At 37.5% G+C, this 18,819-nt stretch overlaps 1 protein-coding gene across 1 annotated transcript in view; it reads left to right on the forward strand.

The window, feature by feature from the left end:
* Positions 1-18,819, forward strand: part of PCSK5 (proprotein convertase subtilisin/kexin type 5) — a 593,358-nt gene that overhangs the window by 519,594 nt on the left and 54,945 nt on the right. The window contains exon 25 of the mRNA XM_044678618.1: positions 13,900-13,942. Within this exon, the coding sequence (XP_044534553.1) occupies positions 13,900-13,942 (43 nt within the window). The remainder of the gene's footprint in view (positions 1-13,899; positions 13,943-18,819) is intronic.

Consider the following 18,819-nt stretch of genomic DNA (forward strand, 5'->3'; position numbering starts at 1 on the left):
AGGAAGGAAGGAAGGAAGGAAGGAAGGAAGGAAGGAAGGAAGAAAGAAAGGAAGGAAGAAAGAAAGAAAGAAAGAAAAAGAGAAATTTGTACTGTACAAGTCTTGAGAACTGTTATACTCTGCCCTTAACAAAACACAAAAACACACCTGGAATATTGTGTCTAGAAATAGATCTCACAGTTTTGGAAGGACATTGATAAACTGGGGAGTACTCATAGAAGAATAACCATAAGAGAGAAGTGTCTTGAAGTATGAGAATCAATTCAAGCAACTGGGTATGTTTACCATGGAAAAGAGAAGACCTTGGAAGAGGAGGAAGGATGTTTGTTACTAAGAATATTTGGAAAAGACACTATCTGGGACACAAGTGTTTGGCTTCAGGGGGCAGAAATAGGAACAATGGCTAAAAGTTGCAGTCAACTTTAAGCTTGAAATAAGGTAAATATCTTAGCAGTTAGTTATTTTTTTAAGTATTAGGATTTTTAAAAATTTTAATATTCTTGAGATTACATGTTGATACAGTTTTTTAATAATCATTTTCTTACATTTTGCAATCCATGTTCTCTCCCTCCTTCCCACTCTTTCACCTTCACCAAAATGGCAGGAAATATGGTTATACATGTGCCGTCATATAAAACGTTTCCATGTCTGTCATGCTATGAAACAAGACACATATCACAATAGAGAAGAGCTCATGGAGGAATGGTATGTTTTAATCTGCATTCAGTCTCCATCAATTCCTTCTATAGTGGTGGATATCCTTTTTCCTCATGAGTCCCTTGGAATAGTAGTGGATCCTTGCATTGATGATAATAGTTGTCATTCATGGTTTATCATTGTAAACTATTTCCATTACTGTGCACAATGTTCTCCTGGTTCTGCTCACTTTACTTTGCATCACTTCATATGTCTTTCCAGGTTTCTTTTAATCATCTCATTTGTCATTTCTTGTGGCACAAGAATATTCCATTATAATCATATACCTTGTTCAACTTGTTCAACCATTCTGCAATTGATAGATGTCCCTTCAGTTTTCAGTTCTTTGCTATCACAAAAAGAGCTGCTCTAGATGTTTTTGTACAAATAGGTCCTTTTTCCCATCTATGATCTTTCTTAGAAGATAAATGGGCAGCTAAGTTAAGCATTGGATAAAGTGCTGGGCCTGGAGTCAGAAAGACTCGTCTTCTTATATTAAAATTTTGCCTCAGATTTGGAATTATGCCCAAAAGGCTTTAAAAGACTGCTTGCCCTTTGATCCAGTCATACCACTGCTTGGTTTGTAACCCAAAGAAATAATAGGGAAAAATACTTGTACAAAAATATTTATAGCTGTGCTCTTTGTGGTGGCAAAAAATTGGAAAATGAGGGGGTGTCCATTGATTGGGGAATGACTGAACAAATTGTAGTATCTCTTGGTGATGGAATACTATTGGGCTGAAAAGAATAAAGAACTGGAGGAATTCCATGTGAATTGGAACAACATCTAGGAACTGATGCAGAGTGAAAGGAGCAGAACCAGGAGAACATTATACACAGAGACTGATACAGTGTGGCACAATTGAATGTAATAGACTTTTCTACTAGCAGCAATGCAATGACGCAGGACAATTCTGAGGGACTTAATAGGAAAAAAATGCTATCCACATTCAGAGAAAGAACGGTGGGAGTAGAAACACAGAAGGAAAAACATTTCCTTGATCACATGGTTCTATGAGGATATGATTGGAGATATGGACTCTAAATGATCACTCTATTGCAAATATTAATAATATGGAAATAGATCTTGATCAATTGATACCCAGTAGAATTACTTGTTGGCTACAGGAGGGAGAAAGGAGGAATGGAGGGAAAGAACATGATTTATGTAACCATGGGGAAATATTCTAAATTAAATAAAGATAGATTTTTTTAAATCTTGCCTCAGACACTTATTAGCTATATGACATTGGGCAAGGCACTTAATACTGTTTGCCTCAGTTTCCTCATCTGTAAAATAAGTTAAAGAAGGAAATGGCAAACCTCTCTAGTATCTCTGCCAAGTAAATGCCAAATAAGATAATGAAGAGTTGGATATGATTGAAAATGACTCAACAACAATTTAGAATATAATGAGGTCCCCTATATTTTAAGCAAATGTTAAATGACTGCTTCCTTTTTATAGAGCAGGTTCTTATTTAGGTATAGGTTAAAATAAATCTCTCTGAGATCCCTTCTAGCTCTGAGAATGAGTTAGGCTCCTTCCTTTTTTAATGAATAGCAATTTTTTCTTCATCGATTGGTTTCCTTTTACTAGTAAATCTTCAAGTCTATCTAGGCCCCACCCCAAAAAAATCTTACTCCTGCTTCTTCTGACCATCCAGATATTTCCTTATCTTTCTCCTATCTTTTACCAGTAGATATCTTGAAGAAAAATGTCTATATCAACCTTTTTATGACCCAACATTCATTGAGCCCTTTTCTATACCCCAAACTGATATGATTTTTGCAAGGTCATCAATAATTTTCTGGTCATCAATTCTGATGATTTTTTTTCCTGACTTTTCATCTGTCTTGACTTTTCTATAGCTTTTAATATTTTTGACCACTCCCTCCAACTGGCTACTCTTGCTTTTTCAGAGAGTTTACATACTCCTACTATTCTACCTCCCTAGCCATTTATCCTCTAACTTCTTTGCCATCTCTTTAACCTCTTCTTGATTTATTAATGTAGGTCTTCATGACAATCTGTCTTTGGCTCCCTTCTCTTTTCTCTTTTTAAACACTCCCTTGGCAATCTCTTTCACTCCCACTACTTTAACTACTATTTAACTACTATTCAGAAAGCCCCCCAAATCTTTTCTCAGATACAGACACTTCTCTAGCTGCTTATTAATGTTATGTCAATATTCTTTAGTTATCTCAAAATCAACATGTCCAAACAAGCTTATCATTCCCACTAAATCTTTTCCCCCCTTTTTACTCACTATTTCTGATACAATTATTTAATTTTTCTCCTTAATAACCTTATTTGCTTTTTTCCCACACTTGTTCAGCTACTAACTCCTATCAATCTCCTCTTTATGGCACAATCCATTCCTCTTGCCACCATCTTCATTGCCACCTATTATGACAGAATTCTAACAGGACTTCCAGCAAAATACTTTCCCTCTTCTCCAGTCCACCATACAGTCATTAGAGCAATTTTTCTTCAATACAAGTCTGGTCCCATCATTCCTTTACTCAAAATCCTTTAGTGGTAGCTTGTTGCTTGCAAAATAAAGATTAGATTCATGTTCAAGGCCCTTCACAATCTAGCTCCATTCAACATTTACATTTTCCTCTCATTATGTCTTGATGATTTGTTGATTATTCTCCTCTATTCACTCTATGTTTCAACCAAACTTGACTGTTTTATGCCCAACTATGCCCAATATTCTCTTGCCTCTGTGCCTCTGCTCATCCTATCACATATGCCTAGAAGGCCCTCCTTTGTCCTCTTTATCTGTTTATATGCATTTTTTTAAAGTCCATCCCAAGTGAAGTATGTAGCCTTCCTGGTTCTCCCTGATCAGTAAGTATCCTCTCCCTTGCATATCAAAAAGGCAGTTTTTCAGTTCTTAAGTGTTCAATCCTACCTTGCAGTTATTATGTCATCTGTATTACTACTAGAATGAATATAAGTTGCACCAGGGCAGGGACCCAGTTTTATTCAAGAGATGTATTTCCCCAAACATCCAGTACAGTGTTGTACATACAGGAGACAGTGACTAAATGATTTGAGAGAATGAATGCTTGAGTCAATAAATGGCCCTAGCAGAGTCATTTGGAGAGTGAATTCAATCAGACCATCCCCATAGCAACCCAACTCCCATTAGTTCCCAAAGCAATCCAGCTGACTCTGTACTTTCTACCTATGAGCAAATTAGGTATCATGTGTAGGACTTAAGGCAATAGAAAGGGAAAAAAATTCACAATTTGTCTGTTTACAGGACAGAAATTCTATTGTAAGCAAAAAGTAAGGATCAATGGATGTGGTCAATACCAAAGTCCAACGGTGATTTTGATAGACTAGCAAATTGGATAATTCCAATATATTTACCTTCTCCAATCCATTTTTGACTGACATGTGGATACAGCCTCAGATAACTTTGTAAAGTCCTTTCCATTACATGATTCTACAGGGGATACTTCCCAGTTGTTTGTTTGCATGCATTGTACTGCCAAATAATTAAATAAGATTTATTCATTGTTCTTGGACACCAGTAAAGACAAGATGAGTGAAAATTGCCAACGATTCCCCCTTACACACATATATGCACACACAAACACACACACACACACACAAACACACACCTGTTACTCTTTATCTATGCCACCATTTCATATTTCTTTTTCCTCTGTCTTCTCTAGCCAAATTACCAAGCTGTTAGCAAGCTTTATGTGATTACTAATTGTTCAAAGAAATTATAAGTTCAGTGTCTACTTGAATTATGTGTTTTGGGGGTTATGTGAGTCTTATAATTAGTTGCAGCTTTGGGGCTCATAAATCTCTCACCCAGGTCATTATCCTCAGGGTGGGGTGAAAAGTGTCAGTGACTTTCTCTCAAATCTGGATGGCATCATCTCATAACTAAGTGCATATTTACTCAAGGAGAATATGTATCACTGATCATTTTTCCCTGTTACCTATAAAAACAATTCTAGAAATGACTGCATCCATTGTAGACTTTCTTGACACAGAAATGACTTCTTCTTCTTCTTCTTCTTCTTCTTCTTCTTCTTCTTCTTCTTCTTCTTCTTCTTCTTCTTCTTCTTCTTCTTCTTCTTCNTACATCAATTCCCTTATCTGTAAAATGTTGATATTAATTAATAACTGAAATGAGATGTTATTTGTATTGCCTTTTGCCAATCTTCAAGAGCTACATAAATGCCAAAGATAATAACAACTCTCCTCCTCCTCCTCCTCCTCCTCCTCCTCTTCCTCTTCCTCTTCCTCTTCCTCCTCCTCCTTTTTTCCTTTCTTCTCTCTCTCTTTCAATGTCTGTATTTTTTTCCTCTTTCTGTTTCTTTCACATGCACATACACGCACACACAGAGTGGATGCTTTATTGATACCCATCAAACACACAAGAGCTATTAAAGAAAACAAAAATTTGTTTTAAGAAAATTTAACCCTAAGCCATTTGTTCAAGGATATTCAGCAAGACCATGGCAGAGCCAAGAATAACCCCATTTCCTAGTCATCTGTTTCCTTTACAGGATCAAATCACCAAAAGCAAGAACAAATGGAATATTCCAAAAAGTTTCTAGAAACATCTGCCACTGTTTCAGCCACACCCAATGGAAAAGAATAAGGTTTTAGTTGGTGACTAGCCTTCCTAAGAAAGGACTGAGAAGAGAGGTTGGGGGGGGGGAGAATCATTCAAAAGAAAATAATAAGAAAACAGTGCAACCAAATTATATCACCTCCTCCCTAAATCCACTATGTCGGGATCTATAGGAGGCATGTTCCCAAATGTCTGAACCCAGAGATTTCCTACCTGAAATACCTCCCTCAGCATTCTCTTTCCATAGCCAGCTAAAACTATGATGAGAAGACTCTTCATTCATGGCTTTCACCTAGAAAATTCCTCCAAATGAACATGATGGTTTAACCCCCGATGGCAAACCTATGACACATGTGTCAGCACTGACATGCGTAGCCATTTTTGATGATATGCAGCCACATGCTGCTGCATACAGAGAATTATGTTATTTAAACTATAAATATCATGAAATTATGGTCTTTTTCTCAAAGTGACACACCACCCGAGTTATGCTTGGTTTTTTGGTGAATTTTGACATACCAAGCTCGAAAGTTTGCCCATCACTGATTTAGCCAATGGCTTCAATCAAAGGATAGAAATTGGGTATATCACTTTTTTATCTGAAAATCCTCATTTCCCTATGTATCAATTGATTTCCAAACCAAACATTAGTGGTGTATGTGGGGGTGGGGGCAGTTCTATTACTTTGGGGGAGACCATTTAATTTCAGCCTTATAAATATTTTGTGTTGGATCAAGGAAAGTTATCTTAATTATACTTTTCATTTTCTAGCACCAAAATGTATAGAGGACCTGTCTTACAAAAAGCCTACAAAAATGATAATTCAAATATTAATCCCATTTTATAAATAAAGAACTGAAGCTCAGAAGGCTAGCAACTTGTCTGATGTCAAGTATTTTTTCAGTGTTGAATTCAGGATTCAAGGCTAGGTCTCTAGACTCCATGGAAAATGTTCTTTCCATTGTATAGGATGCCCCTAAATTTTAGTTCAGTTTTAAGCTTTAATAGCTGGAATAGTTTAAAACTAAATGACGATTTTTGGAATACCATATATAACATCACCTCTCAATCCCTACTTTTTTCCTCACCTGCAAAATGAGAAGGTTCAACTAAATAGCCTCTGAGGTCCCCATTCCAGCTCTAAATCAATGAACCTATCCGGTACAGTGTCCTTCTGGTTTTGTTTAGAAATTATCATTCATTCCTTTAGATTAAGACATTGTCCACCCATGAGTCTCCATTTAAAATGTAAATTACCTTGGTAAAATAGTACTTTAATCTGTGAACATATAAGTGTGTAATAGTTCTTCAGATTGTTAGTGGTGATGTGACTCACCTTGAGAAAATAAAAAAAAAAAAAAGAAAATTTAGTCTTCATGGATTAGAGTCAAAGAGTTAGGCCTAGAAGAAGACCACTGAGGGAGGGCCACTGAAAGAAAGACCAAGGGCTTAGAAAAGGAATGTGGAAGATGGCTAAAGTAAAAATTTTCCAGTCCTACATGTTAGGAGTTATTCTATTGTACTATAGTTTTAAAAAATCATTTTTATGATAAAAATGTAATAACATTCTGGATAATGTGCAGCTTTAATTAAGTAATTCTCTGATTACTCTAGAACCCATTAGAGTTCATGAACTCTAGAAAAGAATGATTTCCATATAAGTGAGTACCTTTAAAGGTCATATCCTCTCTGGATATTCATTTGTCTGTTATATTATAATATCGGTTTCATTCATGTTTATATTGGATGGTCACTGTGGTCCTTTTTAATTCAAATTCTAAAATTCTGACTTAGATTTCTCTACTAGCAGCAATGCAAGGATCCAGAGCAAGGCTGAGGGATTTATGAGAAAGAAAACTAGCCACATTCAGAGGAAGAACTGTGGGAGGAGAAACACAGAAGAAAAACAACTGCTTGAACACATGGGCTGATGGGGATATTATTGGGGATGTAGACACTAAATGATAACTCTAGTCCAACTATCAATAATATGGAATTAGGCCTTGATCAATGATACATGTAAAACCCAGTGGAATTGTGCATTGGCTAAGGGAGGTTAGGGGGGTTTGGAGGAGAGGAAAAGAACATGAAATATGTAACTAGGGGAAAATATTCAAAATTTAAAAAAACAAAAAAATAATAAAATTCTGACAACCCTCTCTGATTGAAAATGTACCCTTTGAGTTCATTTTACTGAGGAAAGGGATTTAAACACAAATTTTGCCATAGTGTACGTGCAACAGATATGGTCATTCAAAGAGAAACTAAAGAACGCAAAGTCTGATGTGTAAGTTCCCGGATGGTAAATCGTCATAATAATAACCCAATAACAGACCATTTTAAAGCCTCTATTGTGTACAGAATATTGTGCTAGGAGAGGAAAGGAAATATAAAGTTTAGGTAAAATATGGTACTTGTTGATGAATAGGAGGAGAAAGATGATGATATTGATGAAGGAGATGATGATGGTGGTGGTGCTAGTGATGCTGGTGGTGATAGGAGTGGTAGGAGTGATAGTACTGATAGTCCACATTTAGGTAGTTCATCTTTACACATAGCATACCTCTTGATTCTCAGAACAAATTTAGGAGGTAGGTGCTATGATTATTCTCATTTAACATATGAGAATATTGAGTCTCAGAGAAGTCATGACTTGCCTATGATCTCACAGCTGAGTTTTGAACCTCTAGGTCTCTTCTGTTAGAGCTAAGATTTTAACCCAATTCTCTTCTCACTCCAAGAAATAAGATGCCAACACAGGTAATCATAATACACAATGTTTTGTGATAAGTGCATTAGAGAAGTACAAAACACATTATTAACTGAATCCAAGTCAAAGGTCATTCCTAACAAGAGGAATAAGAGAAACTTCCAGAAGAGAGGAGCATTGATCTGGGATTTAAAGAATGAGGAGACATTCAGCAAGCCAAGAGTGTGAGGGAGCATATTCCAGGCATAGAGAATAGTATGAACAAAGACACAGAAATTGGAAAATGCAAGCCATGTGTGAGGGACAGCAAATATCACAGCTTGGCTGGAGTGAGTGGTATAGCAATATGGCCTATAATATTGCCAGAATGTGGAAGGCTCTCAATGATAGGCAAATTTTTTTTTTAATTTTACTTGGTAACCAGCAGAGCCCCTGAAGATTTTTGATTACAGACAAGAGTAGCAAAGCCATAACTATACATAAAAAAAAAACCCTGTCTGGTAGCTATATAAAGGACATATTACTGGGGGAATAGAGCTGATGCAGGAAAACTTATTAGAAGATTACTATAATAGTCTAGGCCAGTAATGGGCAAACTTTTTAAAGAGGGGGCCAAAGGAAAGGAAATACTCATCTGTCAGTCTGTTTCCAAGGCAATTCTTTCAAAGTTTCATTGTCTTGTATCCTACTCGTTGTATTTGTCAGATTAGGAATAATGTTGCTCTGCAGGATACAACATTTCTGGGGGCCTCATCTGGCCTGTGAGCCATAGTTTGCCTATCACTGCTCTAGGCAATTTGTAATGAGGGACTATAGTAGGATGAGGGCAATGGAAGTAGAGAGAAGATGATTATGGCAGTGTGACACAGTAGAGAGAAGTGTCTCTGGCATCAAAGGGGAAGTGAATAAGCATGTATTAAGCATCTACTGCATGCCAGGTACTATACTAAGTGCTTTCAAAGGACATGGATTCAATTATCAATAACTCTAAAGACCAGTCAGTGTTACAACTCCTATCTGCCCTCTTCCCTAAAAGGACACAGTAGATGTGATATTTCTCAAAAATATATATATATATATATATACATATATATATATATATTCTCCATCTACAAAACATCTCCTCACACATTTTCCTGTGATAGAACATAAAGAGCTAGAAATTAGCAATTGCTTCTGAAGGCTTTTTTTTTTCTCTCTCTCTCCAAATGTGTGAGGTTCTGCCTGAATTCTAACTGGCACTGTTATTCTATACATGCTCCCAACCCTTGCCTTAATTTTTTAAAAACTTTACCTTCCCCATCTTAGAATCAATATTAAGTATCAGTTCCAAGGCAGAAGAGCAGTAAAGGAGAGATAATTGGGATTAAGTGACTTGCCCAACATCACACAACTAGGAAGTGTCTCAGGTCAAATTTGAACCCAGGACCTCCTATCTCTAAACCTGAGCAACCTAGCTGCCCCACAAATTTTTATCAAAACAGAATACCAAGAGATTAAGTGACTTGCCTTGCCCAGGTTCAAACAGCCTATATGTGTCAGAGGCAGGATGATCATTTAAAATAATTATTAAAAACAATATTTGGAAAATATTCTATTTTATACAACAGCCTCCAAAACAGTTAATGATTCTACTTTGCTTAAACTGTGTGTGTGTATATGTGTATGTGTGTGTGTGTGTGTGTGTGTGTGTGTGTGAGAGAGAGAGAGAGAGAGAGAGAGAGAGAGAGAGAGAGAGAGAGAGAGAAAGAGAGAGAGAGAGAGAGAGAGTTCTCCCATCTTTATTTGGCATATCAGTAACTGGGAAGCTTCATGGACTTTGGGAAACACTATTCTTCATCAACCAAACTTAAACCTGTTTTAGAGTAAAGTTCAAAGGTTGAAGGTTAGTTTGCTGTCTCTGGATCACCTCAAAGGAGCTGCCTTTCAGTATACAATCTAGCTAATATGCAGTTTGTGGGTCTTCTGAGAGAGAAGACTTTAAAAATAAACTAATTATTCTTTAGAGTAACAATAATGAGAGATGTGAATGTGCATTCATAAGGTGTTATGTGAAACTATTACCATTCTATGCATTATTCATTTATGGAAACTATTGTACCCAGTTCACCATGCAACCGATCAGGAAAAGTCCCTGAACTAAAGACAGTGTTGGTGAATGCACTTTTTTAGGCATAGAAATATCTAATATTTTCAACAGTGACTTGCATGAAGGAAAAGAGAATAAACTTATTAATCTGAAAGGAGTGATGATAGCACCTTGGAGAGCAGGAGTCCATTTTGGAAGGAGGTGGGATCATTGTCAAGTTAGAGAATTGGTCAGATTCCATCTCTGAATAAACAAATGTATTTGAAACTCTAATTAATATTGGGCTTTAAAGTTTACTAATTCCCTCCTCAAAGTATCTCTGTGAGGAGGAGGAGAAAGATGAGGATATTGATGAAGGAGATGATGATGGTGGTGGTGCTAGTGATGCTGGTGGTGATAGGAGTGGTAGGAGTGATAGTACTGATAGTCCACATTTAGGTAGTTCATCTTTACACATAGCATACCTCTTGATTCTCAGAACAAATTTAGGAGGTAAGTGCTATGATTATTCTCATTTAACATATGAGAATACTGAGTCTCAGAGAAGTCATGACTTGCCTATGATCTCACAGTTGAGTTTTGAACCTCTAGGTCTCTTCTGTTAGAGCTAAAATTTTAACCCAATTCTCTTCTCACTCCAAGTCCAAACTTGTCCTCATATATTATGCTTAAGAAAGTCAAATCACCTATATATAATATATGAGAAAGGAATCAATTAAGTATCTGGGGGGGAGGAACAAATAAAAATCTGGCTGTCATGGAGGATAAAAGATGGACCAATAGAGTAGCAATGCTGTTTGTTTTTTTTAAACCCTTGTACTTCGGTGTATTGTCTCATAGGTAGAAGATTGGTAAGGGTGGGCAATGGGGGTCAAGTGACTTGCCCAGGGTCACACAGCTGGGAAGTGGCTGAGGCCGGGTTTGAACCTAGGACCTCCTGTCTCTAGGCCTGACTCTCACTCCACTGAGCTACCCAGCTGCCCCCTAGCAATGCCTTTTTTTAAAAAAAAGGCAAGCAGGAAACTAAATTGACTTAATTAGAAAAATGTCATATATTCAATTCAGTACTGGTATGAGCCTGATCAGTTACTAAATTTCACTTAAGCTATCTGTACACTCAGTGGCAGTTCTTCTAGTTCCATTTTAATCCTAACTTTTAGGAGGAAATAAATCAGCAGCTATCTAACCAACTACATGACAATACAATTGGCAGAAACTTCTTCCTGCCAAAGACCTACCAAGAAGCTAATGAGTTTGACCAAAAAATTTAAGACAGAATGCTGTTAGAATGATTCTATCAAATATGTAGAGATTATCTCTAAGAGGAGCTCACAGAAGTCTAAATAAAATGTTCTCTCTCAGCACAAGTTAAAGTAAATATCTTTAGTAAGCTCAGACATGAGAAAAAGAAATGACCTATGAATCTCAAGGTACTTAGAGGATTTTGAGAGGAGCAGAAGTTCTCCATCCCCATTTAGAACAGAAAGGGCAAGATTTATATTGGAACTAATCATAGAAGCCAGAATTTTTTTTAAGCCCACTAACAATGAGGCTTGTTTCCTAACTGAATGCTTTACTAAAAAGTTATAGAATCCTGTCAAGGTATTTTAAAATAAGATTTCTCAAATATCCTTATGGATAGCAATATAGTGGTAGAGCCAATGGTCTTGGAACCAGTACTCCTGGGTTCATGCCCCAGATCTGACATTTACCAGCTATGTAGACTCTGATCAAGTCACTTACCATTTCTACACCTCAGTATATTTTTCAGCAAATTGGGATCACCCACTTTGTAATACAGTGGTTTTGAGGGAATCAGTTTGTAAACTTAGATACACTCTAGAAATGCAGTCTATTAGTACATAGAAGCAATGAGACAAAAAGACCAGGAGACTTTTCATGGTCCCTCCCTGAATCTTTCTTTCAGACAACAAGATTTTAAGGGGGAAAAAGGATCTTTTTATTCACCACATAAATACATCTAATCATTGTGCTCAAAGAGAAGAGCTAGCCTCCTTAAGAGGCTTATGAAGTACAGAAACCTCAATAGTTACTTGAGCTAAGGAAACCAAATGTCTACATTTCAAAGGGACCTCTTCAATGACATTCCTAACACTGGAAAACATTCTGGGATGGGACTGACTCAAGACAGTCCCCTGATGGTTTAAGTATGATATTGAAATAAAACACTTGTAATTTGTTCAGTATTTAACAAAGGTGATTTATTTAACCATAACAGAGGGAGAAATTTCACAAAAATATGCATCAAGAACACTACAAGATGATTCAGCTGAATCTTCTCTCTTTGAGTTGTCCATGGTCATGTGTCAGCCAAGTATCAGAGAGCACCTGGAGTTCCTCAGGTCTTGTTTATATTCAGGCAACCAGAAATCAATGTCAATAGCTGAAGTCTTTTTGGTCCCCTGAACCACTTCAGTTTTGGTGATGGTTCTGATCCCTTTTAAGGAAAAACTAGCCTAACTTGCATGGGGAGGGGGGCTAGGATATTGCTCCCAGTACAGAAGGCATAATAGGAAACTCATTGATAGTCAGAAGCCTGCATTCCTTTCTAAATGCTTTGTGTGTGGAAGCACTTATCAGTCCCAACACATGCCCACAGATGCTTTCAGATCTTAGCAGAATTTGAATTTATGAATGATATTAAAACTGACCTCAGCAGTCTAAGAGTTTGAGCCTGCCCTTTCCTGGCAGTCACTTTCCAATGTGGTTTTTTTTGTTTTGGTTTTTTTTTTAACATTTTTGAGCAGTCTCATTTTACTTGCCTTTTCTAAAAAAAAAAAAAAAGAAAGAAAGAAAGAAAAGAAAAAGAAAAATGGAGTGGATCCATGGTGCATTAGGTCAGAGGGCCTGACACATATTTGTGTATGAATTTGATATAAATTTGTACCCCTCTTTCCTTTTTAAAAGGAAAGTTTTGAAGATTCATTTCAGTCTTACCCCCACCTTTGATTGGGTTAGGAACAAGGCCTAGGGTGTATCAGTAGGAGGAGGAGGTCTCTGGCTCCCTGACTTCCTGGTAGAAACTTGCCTCTTACCCCACATAACTTCTGGCTTTGAGAAGACTGGCCTCTGACCCCTGGAATAAGGGCAAGTCTGTCCAAGCAGGGAGACCACAAAAAATTGATGTCACCAAGATTATAAGTCACATATTAAATCTGTGGAAATTTGTGGCCTCTTTGTTAGGAAGCCATATAGTCTCTGGTTCCTGGTGGGGTGGTATGGGGTCCTTTTCCTAGAGAATGGGGACATATGGTGAGCGATGAGCTCAGGTTAGCTAGATGACCAGCCATTTGATTATGTGCCTTTTCTCTCTCAAACCCACTTTCACTCTTTAATAAATAATTTTGAATTAATAGACAGAATCCAGAAAATTTTAATCTTAATGATTATTATGTGACCCTGAGCAACTCTTTTAAGACTTTGAGATACAGAAGAGTTATAGATCTTTATTAGTGGAGGGAATTTCTGCACTGGAATTCCTAACCCCAGTGAAATCACCTCTATACCAAAATTAAGAAATGAATAAGAAAATGAATAATAGATATCAAGGTGATCCTTATAAATGAGGAGAAAAGGTTAGCCTGAACTGAACTGGGTGACTTCAAGAACTGGCCCTTGACAAAGTCACTTTGTGAAAAATATCCTAGGATTTTCAAAGGAAAAACTAAAGAGACAAGGCAATAAATAAATAAATGTTGCTTTCTTCTAAAAGATCATTTTTCAAAATGAGAAACTCATTGTGTTTTTTTAAATAATTTTTTTAATTATTTCAGATAATCCAGGAACCTGCACATCCTGCGCTCCAGGGTATTACATGTAAGTTGTATTGTATTTGAATGCTGTCACTAACTTTTCTGCAATTTAAGCAATGCTAACCTAATCCCATGCCCAATGATTAAAGCAAATAGACCTAGCAGCCTGGAGCTACTCTTCACTGTCAGGCTATTAATAAGTAATTTTTTTTTTTTTTTGGATTTAGAAATGATAGCCCAGCTGTTTTCTTGACTCAGAAGGAGGCCCTTTCTTTCTGGATTCTGGAAGTCATCCAGCCTGACACTGGTGTCTAGGAATCCTTGTTGTCCATTCCCAAGATTCTGACCTCCCCTGTTTATGGACAGACACTAATAGAATGCTAGCCCCCTAAATAAACTTTTCCACAATGTTTACATGGAGGCCTGCTCCTGGCCTGAATTCAGAATGGCCATTCTGAGGTCAGAAGTTACAGTCTAACCTTAACTGTCCTCAACAAATGAGACATCAAAAAAAAACACAGACAACTGAAGCCAACAGAGATTCCAGGAACCTTACTTTCCCAATTTTAATCCTTCTATAAATGTTTTACAAATCACCACACTGTCAACCCTTTGCCATCACCAAGCAGAAAAGCTCATTTAAATACCACCTTCTCTCCTTTTACTAAACCTTTCTCTTTCAAGGGTATTTAATGAGCAGAGAAATGACCAAAAGGCAAGTGGCAAAAGGAAGAAGAGAAGATGTTCTGGGTAGTCCACAAACTGAATAATCCTATTTTGAATAACTGAAAGTTTATGAAAATGTATAATAAATAAAATAGAGCATAAAATAGCATAATGAGAGACAGTGTAATCTAATAGCTAGAGATCTGGTCATGAAGACCTGGGTTTCTGACATATACTATTTAGTGATTGCACATATCCCTAAAGATTGCAGTGTTCTAGGCCAGTGATGAGAAAACTTTTTAAAGAGAGGTCCAAAGGAAAGGAAATGCTCATCTGTCAGTCTGTTTCTAAGGCAACTCTTTTGAAGTTTCATTGTATTGTATCCTACTCATTGTATTCCTCAGATTAGGAATAATGTTGAGGCCAGATAGAACATTTCAGGAGGTCTCATCTGGCCTGCAGGCTGCAGCTTGCCCATTACTGTTCTACACAATTCTCTAAGAGAAAAAATTATAGAGAAAGTACTGGCCTACACTGGAAGAAAGGGTTTCAGGAGCAGGTAAGTGGCTCAGTGGATTGAAAACTAGGCCTGGAGACAAGAGGTCCTGAATTCAATGTGTCCTTAAATACTTCCAAGCTCTGAGACCCTGAACAAGTCACTTAGCCCCCATTGCCTAGCCCTTTCCACTCTTCTGCCTTAGAACGAATAGTTAGTATCAATTCTAAGACAGAAAGTAAAGGTTTTTATAAAAAGATACTGGAGTGGTTTTCCATTCCCTTCCCTAACTCATTTTATAGATGAGGAAACTGAGGCAAACAGGGTTACGTGAACTGCCCAGGATCACACAGCTAGGAAGTATCTAAAGTCAGGTTTGATCTCAGGAAGATGAGTTTTCCTGACTTCAGACCTGGCATTCTATCTGCCGTTCCACTTAGCTGCCTTTGCATCTAGCAGGTATTCAACAAATGATTGCTGAATATACAAGATTTCATTTCATCCTCACAAAGACCTACAAGAAATAGTAAAGAAAATAGTATTCCCATATAGGCAGATAAGGATGTTGACTCGCCAAGAGCTTGTGAATTTCCCCAGATGACTAGTGATAGTCAGATCTGGAAACTAGGTTACCTGGTTTTCAGGAGTCCTTCCTTTCTTCCTCCTTCCCTCTCTTCCTTGTTCCCTCCCTCCCTCCTTCCTTCCTTCTCTCCTTCCTTCCTTCTATTCTTCCTTCCTTCTTTCCTTCCTTCCTTCTCTCCTTCCTTCCTTCTATTCTTCCTTCCTTCTTTCCTTCCTTCCTTCTCTCCTTCCTTCCTTCTATTCTTCCTTCCTTCTTTCCTTCCTTCCTTCTCTCCTTCCTTCCTTCTATTCTTCCTTCCTTCTTTCCTTCCTTCCTTCCCTCCCTCCCTCCATCCTTCCTTCTCTCCTTCCTTCCTTCTATTCTTCCTTCCTTCTTTCCTTCCTTCCTTCCCTCCCTCCCTCCTTCCTTCTTTCTTTCCTCCCTCCTCCCTTTCTTCATTTCTCCCACCCTCCCTTCCTTCCCTCCTTCCTTCTTTATTTCCTTCCTTTCTTCTTTCCTTCCTTTTTCCTTCCCTCCCTCCTTCCTTCCTTCCTGCCTATATTTCTTTTTTCTCTTTTTTAGAAAAACCTCTATTTGAGTTCTCAAGAACATTACTGTATTTGGGTACAAGTGAATGGCTGTTCTTCGTTTCCTCCAAAGAAATGTGTGTGTGTGTGTGTGTGTGTGTACACATACATACATACATACTTAAGAGGAAAGCAGAACAGTGTTAGATTAGGCATTAGGAAGACCTTGGAATATTAGTCAGATTGAAGAACAATTTTTTTCTAGAGCTAAGCAAAGGACGAAATATATACCTGTTTCTATCCCCCAGGTGTCCCCTGCAGTATTTGAGGCCTCACACAAAAATAAGAGGAAACCTCAGGGTCCGTGCTGTCTTTTTGAGTAGAGTCAAGTAAAGGCCCTTTCCTATAGCTTTTTCTTCTTATTATGCAAGAATTTAAATTAGCCTTATCTGTTGACAAGTATAATTTTAATATGGTTTTAATAAAGGCAGATTGGCAGAATAGTTAAGGACAACCTGAGTCAGAAGGATCTTGATTTCAAGTCCTGCCTCTGTCATATAATGTCTGCTATGTGACCCTGAAGAAATGAGTTTCCCAGACAACTCTTTTTAAGACTAAAAATTCTGGAGCAGGTAAGGTAGCACAGTGGACAAATGCCATATCTGTAGTCAGAAAGACTTGGGTTAAAAACCTGACCTCAGACATTTCCTAACTAAGTCATCCTGGGCAAGTCACTTTACCCCAGTTTCCTAGCCCTTTCCACTCTTCTGTTTTAGAATTGATACTAATAGAAATACCTTTTGGTAAAGGGTTTTTTTTAAGAGGAAATAAAAGAAAAAATATTATTAAAGTTATTTTTAAATAAAGGAATGAGTGTAAAACACAATCAATTTCTCTTATAATCAACTCATCTGTCACTAAGTCACATAATGACAACATAACCCTCTACCATTTCAAAGCTGCTCTTGGTTGATGTTATTCAGTGGTTTTTCAATCATGTCTGACTCCTCATGATCCATTTTGGGGTTTTCTTAGCCCAAATACTGGAATTGTTTGCCATTTCCTTCACCAGCTCATTTTACAGATGTAGAAACTGAGACAAATAGGGTCACACAGCTAGTATCTGAGGTCAAATTTGATCTCGGGAAGATGAATCTTCCTGACTCCAGGCCCAGAATTCTGTCCACTGAACCACCTAGCTGCCCTCTTAGCTAATAATGCACCTTTTGAGGGGAAATCTATGTATTTCACCTTGTGCTAATTCATTACTCCCTCTGGTGAGTGTATCTCCTCACCGGATACACTTTTTTGTTGTTAAACTCTCATCTTCTGTCTTAGAATTAATACTAAATATGGGTTCTAAAGCATAAAAGTGTGAAGGCTAGGCAACTGGGGTTAACTGACTTCCCAAGATCACACGGCTGGGAAGTGTCTGGGGTCTGATTTGAACTCAGGACCTCCCATCTCTAGGCTTGGTTTTCTATCCACTGAGCCATCCAGCTGCTCCTACCTTGTGCCACTCATTTAAATTTCTATTACATTTTTAAAGCACACACACTCATCAAACCAGATTTGGGGTTTAATCATTAATAAGGTATGCCAGTTGACATTTGGTAAGCAGAAATTAATTTGTCATTGTGGCATTTACATAGCAGTTGGCCTGCTAAAGGATTCTCAAATACTCTGCAAATTTCATTTCCACAGATACATTGAGGGAATACAGACATCTCTGGGTAGAAGTCATGGGGCTAATGCTTCACAAGATGTATCTCTAAGAATTGGACCAGGGAAGATCCCACTGACATTTGGAGCAATGTGACCATGAGCACGAATCTCGTCTCTCCGAACTTTAGCTGCCTCGTCTATTTAATAGAGCTAATATCATGTGCCCTACCCCAGAGGACCATCTTGAGGAATAAATAAATGAACAAGCATTTCTTATGCACTTACTAGATGCCAAGTACTACAAATACAAAAGTTAAGAGACTGATAACAGTCCCTGTTCCCAAAGAATAGTCATTCTAAAAGAGAGGGCACCATTTTAATAAGAGAAAAGCATCACAGAAATATGAGCTACTGTTATTAATTCCTGCAAAGATCCAAATCCATTTCTTCTTTTTTTTAGATTATAACCTTGTCTATTCATAGGAGTACATTATTTAAAAAAAAAAAAAAGGAAAGGTTAATCTTGAATGCTTCTGAGTGGAAAGATCTAGAACAGGAAGCTGACCAAGTCTTATGCTAAGGTTTATGTTCTTTCTGATTGATGTGAAAGTTCATCATTTGGACCTCAAACCTATTTCTATTTCCAACCCTACTCCTTTATGGGACATATTATTTTTTAAGCTCTTACCTTCCAACTTAGAATCAATATTAAGTATTGGTTCCAAGGCAGAAGAGCAGCACAGACATCTTTCTTAAAATAACTTGAGGTTAGGGCAGCTAGGTTGCTCAGTGGTTAGAGATTATAGGTTCAAATCTGGCCTCAGACACTTCTCAGTTGTATGACCTTGAGCACATCATTGCTCTTCTGCCTTGGAACCAATGCTTAATATTGATTCTAAGATGGAAGGTACAGGTTTTTTTTAAAAATGGGGTGTCTGGGAAATCCAAGTACTGAATACAAATTTCACAAAAGTTCCACCTAGGTAGTTACCCTCTAAAAAGAGGACTAGATTTTTATTGTCTTT

Source organism: Gracilinanus agilis, chromosome 1 (assembly GCF_016433145.1).
Source record: "Gracilinanus agilis isolate LMUSP501 chromosome 1, AgileGrace, whole genome shotgun sequence".
Taxonomy (NCBI): Eukaryota; Metazoa; Chordata; class Mammalia; order Didelphimorphia; family Didelphidae; genus Gracilinanus; species Gracilinanus agilis.